General features: G+C 58.9%; 1 protein-coding gene across 1 annotated transcript in view; it reads right to left on the reverse strand.

The window, feature by feature from the left end:
• Window positions 1-1,363: 1,363 nt before the first annotated feature.
• PRAG1 (PEAK1 related, kinase-activating pseudokinase 1) overlaps window positions 1,364-2,795 on the reverse strand; it is a 47,188-nt gene continuing 45,756 nt past the window's right edge. Inside the window, exon 5 of the mRNA XM_040643329.1 lies at window positions 1,364-2,697. Within this exon, the coding sequence (XP_040499263.1) occupies window positions 1,516-2,697 (1,182 nt within the window). The 3' untranslated portion in view covers window positions 1,364-1,515. The remainder of the gene's footprint in view (window positions 2,698-2,795) is intronic.

Here is a 2,795-nt window from a genome sequence, read left to right on the forward strand (position 1 = left end):
ATTAGCTCGCAAGGTGGAAAATTACCCTTTAGATAGAAATCCGAGGGTCTTGGGGCTGCCTTCTTTCAAATGAGTAATTAGTAACATTTTGTGTGTCTAGTTTGTGGAGGAACGATCCGGTGTTTCCTAAGTCTCTCCACGTGCTTTAAAGGCATAGTGACAAATATTGACCAGGGTAGAGAGTAGGTGCCAGTAAGCGTGTTGAATACAGGAGTTTTACAAATGGAAACCAGGAGGAGCTTAGGACAGCAGGGAGACTACTGGTCCGGGAGCCGGAACACCTGTTTTATTCTGGCACTGCTGTTCTCTAGCACCGTCGAGGCAAGAGGCAGCATGCCGCCCATCCTTCCCCGTTCCCTGCCCCGAGGAGGCCATTCCTGCTAACTCCATCCCCGGAGCCCCCCTTGGGCTTGGCCTGGGGATGACAGGTGGGAAACAGAGGGTGAATAGCTAGTTCTCCCACTTCAGCCCGTTTTTTTTTTTTTTTTTAAGATTTTATTTATTTATGTGACAGAGAGACAGCCAGGGAGAGAGGGAACACAAGCAGGGGGAGTGGGAGAGGAAGAAGCAGGCTCCCAGCGGAGGAGCCCGATGTGGGACTCGATCCCGGAACGCCAGGATCACGCCCTGAGCCAAAGGCAGACGCTTAACGACTGCGCCACCCAGGTGCCCCTCAGCCCCTGCTTTTGCCTCATCACCTTTCCTTTTGGCTCTTAACCCCGCTCACGCCTCTCTAAATGGCCCCATTCAAGTTTCTTCATTTGAACCATCTGGGGTGGATTCTGCTTCAGCCAGGCCTCTGACCAGTACAACTGGCAAGCAGCTTCAGCACGCTGGAAATGATCCGGAACAGTGGGGTTGAATTCTGAACCTCTGCTGGGCTCACAGTTGAGTCTGGGTTCTTTCTAAGAGCCTGCTGGGTGGGGAGGGGAGCAGGGGAGGTCAAGTGGTGGCCATGCGCCCCAGGCCCAGGGGCCTGCTGCCCTCAGAAGTGTGAGATACGGACACCTCAAGTGGTCTTGAAGCCACTGCTCAGAGGCTTAGATGCAATTCAACGCCCCAAGATACTAACGTGCTCAGGCACTCTGCGATAAAAGAGGTTTGCTAATGACTCAAACCCCAATTGTTTTTTTAAATGAGGGATTTTTTTGTTTGTTTTTTTAAAAATAGCCTTTTGACTAGAGGGTGAAGTGATCCCATGAGGAGGCAGCGAAGCCAGAGTGCAGGCTTCGCTCTGTTGGCAGAACTGTCCCCAGGCCCTGGCGCTGAGCCAGAAGTGGACATAGTTGCAGGAAGAAACGGGGGACCTGGGGACGAGGGGGAGGCCAGAGTGGGCAATGACAGCCGCAGTCTTTCATATTTAGATTTTATACATATATATTACATTCATGTATGACAGTCGTTTGTACCATTTCCCAGGGGGAGGAGACGTTGCCCAGGCAAGGTAGGGCGCGGGGGCGGGTCTGGGGTCGGGCAGGGAAGCGGGCGGCTAAAGTGCGGGGCCAGGCGCTGCGCTCACAGAAGCTGCAGGAGCTTCAGGGACTGTAAGAGGGCTCCCGGCTCTGCGGACGCCAGATACTGGCAGCACAGCCAGTCCTCCAGCTCCACCCCGCGCCTGCGGTCCACCGCCCTCTCGGCAAACTTCATCATCATCAGGGCGCGCTTCATGTCGATCCAGTTGTGCAGTGTGCCGCACAGCACCTCCTCCGACGTGCCCGGCTGCTCCACCAGCTCCCGCCGCGGCCCCCACAGCAGGCACTGCAGCACCCGCTTGGCCTCGCCAATGCGGATGCGCTTGATGGGGTCGGCCTCCAGCAGCAGGTGCGCGAGCTGCTGCAGGCCCGGCGAGTAGAGGGACAGGGCGGGCAGCGGGGGCAGGTCTTCCTGCCGGTAGTCCTGCTCCCGCAGCTGCGCGCGCACCTCGAACGGGTTGGGCTGGTGGAGCAGCTCGTAAATGAGGATGCCCGTTTGGAACTCATCGAACTTGCGGTACTGGGAGGCCGATACGATCTCGGGGGCCAGCCGGGCCTGGCTCTTTTTCTGCTGCAGGTTGGCGGTGCCACCCGGCTTCTGTTTGGCCTTCAGGAAGTTGCTGATGATGAGCCGGGGCAGGTACTTCTCGCCGGGCGCTTCCTGGCAGGCGGGGGCAGCCGAGGGACCGGGAGTGACACCGGCGGGGGGAGCGGCAGCGGGGCAAGGAGAGGGAGCAGCAGCCGGGGAAGGGGATGCGGCAGTGGCGGCGGCACTGGAGACAGGGGGAGCGGGCGTGGCAGAGGCGGGGCCGGGGGAGGCCTGCGGGGCGCAGTGCACCAGCAGCAGGTTCTCCAGGCACAGGTCCCGGTGGATGATGCCGTGCTCCTTCAGATGCTCTAGCCCGTTGCAGAGCTGCAGAAGCAGGAAGCACACGCGCCGCTCGTAAGCCTCAGGTTCCGACTGATGGCTGGTGGCTGAGTCCCGCACGAAGTCAGAGGCCGTCTGGTGGGGCACCTCTGGGGTGATGACCACCACGCAGTCCTGCTCCTGGGCAGGGGGGTGTGAGGGCAGTGCAGGCAGAGAGTCCTTGGGTGCGTCCGGAGAGGTGAGCATGCTGGAGGGCACCGAAGCCACGAAGTGGCCGCAGTCCTGCTGGATGTTGAAATGCACGGGCACAGAAGGGCTGCAGTACGAGGCTGTCTTGGGCTCAGGGGTTTTGCAGATCTGCGGGGAAAAGGCAAAGTGAGGTCAAGAATGGACTCCATCAACCTGCTCAACAAATGGTGTTGGGACGTTTTGGTATCCATCTGCAAAAAGGTGAG

Source organism: Ursus maritimus, unplaced genomic scaffold (genome assembly GCF_017311325.1).
Source record: "Ursus maritimus isolate PB19 unplaced genomic scaffold, ASM1731132v1 scaffold_28, whole genome shotgun sequence".
Taxonomy (NCBI): domain Eukaryota; kingdom Metazoa; phylum Chordata; class Mammalia; order Carnivora; family Ursidae; genus Ursus; species Ursus maritimus.